The 1,164-nt window shown below is 46.0% G+C and overlaps 1 protein-coding gene across 1 annotated transcript; it reads right to left on the bottom strand.

Moving 5' to 3' along the window:
* Positions 1–6: 6 nt before the first annotated feature.
* Positions 7–1,158, bottom strand: LOC111652555 (6-pyruvoyl tetrahydrobiopterin synthase-like). The gene is made up of 5 exons (XM_023402879.2): positions 1,139–1,158; positions 1,016–1,038; positions 771–827; positions 363–433; positions 7–272 (listed from the first exon to the last, which is right to left on the bottom strand). Exons 3-5 carry the CDS (start codon positions 807–809, stop codon positions 149–151), a joined length of 234 nt encoding a protein of 77 aa, XP_023258647.2. The 5' UTR covers positions 810–827; positions 1,016–1,038; positions 1,139–1,158; the 3' UTR covers positions 7–148.
* Positions 1,159–1,164: the final 6 nt, after the last annotated feature.

Raw genomic sequence — 1,164 nt, 5'->3', positions numbered from 1 at the left:
CTTGTGTCTATAAAGTGCAAGAGAATCAATATCATCTATCACCTTCAAACACCTGCATGAGTCTAACTAACCGGAGTCTACATTACACTTAGTGGCACTTGAACACAACCCAGGAAGAAGACGTGTCTTCACGTGGACGCTGAGACGTCTACTCTCCTCGATATACGACCACGTTCTTGTCCGTCTCATAGATCTTAATCTCGTAGAGCAGGCCGGGCGGGAGGACCTTCGCCATGTTGTCCCAAATGTAAACAGCCACGTTCTCAGTTGTGCTGATGGACGGAGAGAAAGGAAGAAAGTCATTAGGACACAAACACACACATGTAATTCTGCTGTCGACGTCAACCGAGAACGATACTCACCTGACAACGCTGGCAAAGTAAGGGACGTCCTTATCCAGGTTCTTATGGTCCAGTGGAGTCATGATGACGTCCTGCAGGATCAGTCAGTCAGTCAGTCAGTCAGTCTCAGAATAACACTTGAAATAAACCATCAAATACAACAGAGGAACATGAAACTCGCACAGAGTCGAGAGCTGAAACACAGAACTTGTAAGTGTCAGTGTTCAGGCGGTAACCTGGAGGACAAGTGTGTGTGTGTGTGTGTGTGTGTGTGTGTGTGTGTGTGTGTGTGTGTGTGTGTGAGACACTGATCAACTCTGACGATAATGTAAATGTTGCACCTTCCTGAAATTTCAATCTGTACAAAAAGCCTGAGTTTGTTGCTCGAGGCTTGAACGCGATGAGACAGTGTTGTTGAGAAGATCTCACCTCGATGCATCTCTTCAAGTCCGTCAGGTTCATGACCATCCCAGTGAGACGATCGATCTGTGCGGACCAACACAGGAGGAAGGTTCAACATCTGGTTAGGATTCTGTGTGTGTGTGTGTGTGTGTGTGTGAGTGTGAGACTGTCTAAATCTAAAACAACAACAACCCAAACTGTGTGTAAAGTATATTTCAGATCACTGAAAACAAAATCCAGTGGAGCAGCTGGTGATGAAACCGGACACTCACCTTCCCACGAACTGTCACCTCCACTGTGGACAGAGAGGAGAGCGGTGAATGAGTGGGAGACATTAAACAGCAGCTGTACAGTATTTCACTCTATAATATAATCACACAACAGGTGAATCAAACCTTTGTAGTTGTGTCCGTGTCCGTTG

The sequence above is a fragment of the Seriola lalandi genome, unplaced genomic scaffold, assembly GCF_002814215.2.
Source record: "Seriola lalandi dorsalis isolate HSWRI2012SDOR001 ecotype SW California unplaced genomic scaffold, Sedor1 jcf7180001957379, whole genome shotgun sequence".
NCBI lineage: Eukaryota > Metazoa > Chordata > Actinopteri > Carangiformes > Carangidae > Seriola > Seriola lalandi.
This window is presented reverse-complemented; position numbering and strand designations above follow the sequence as displayed.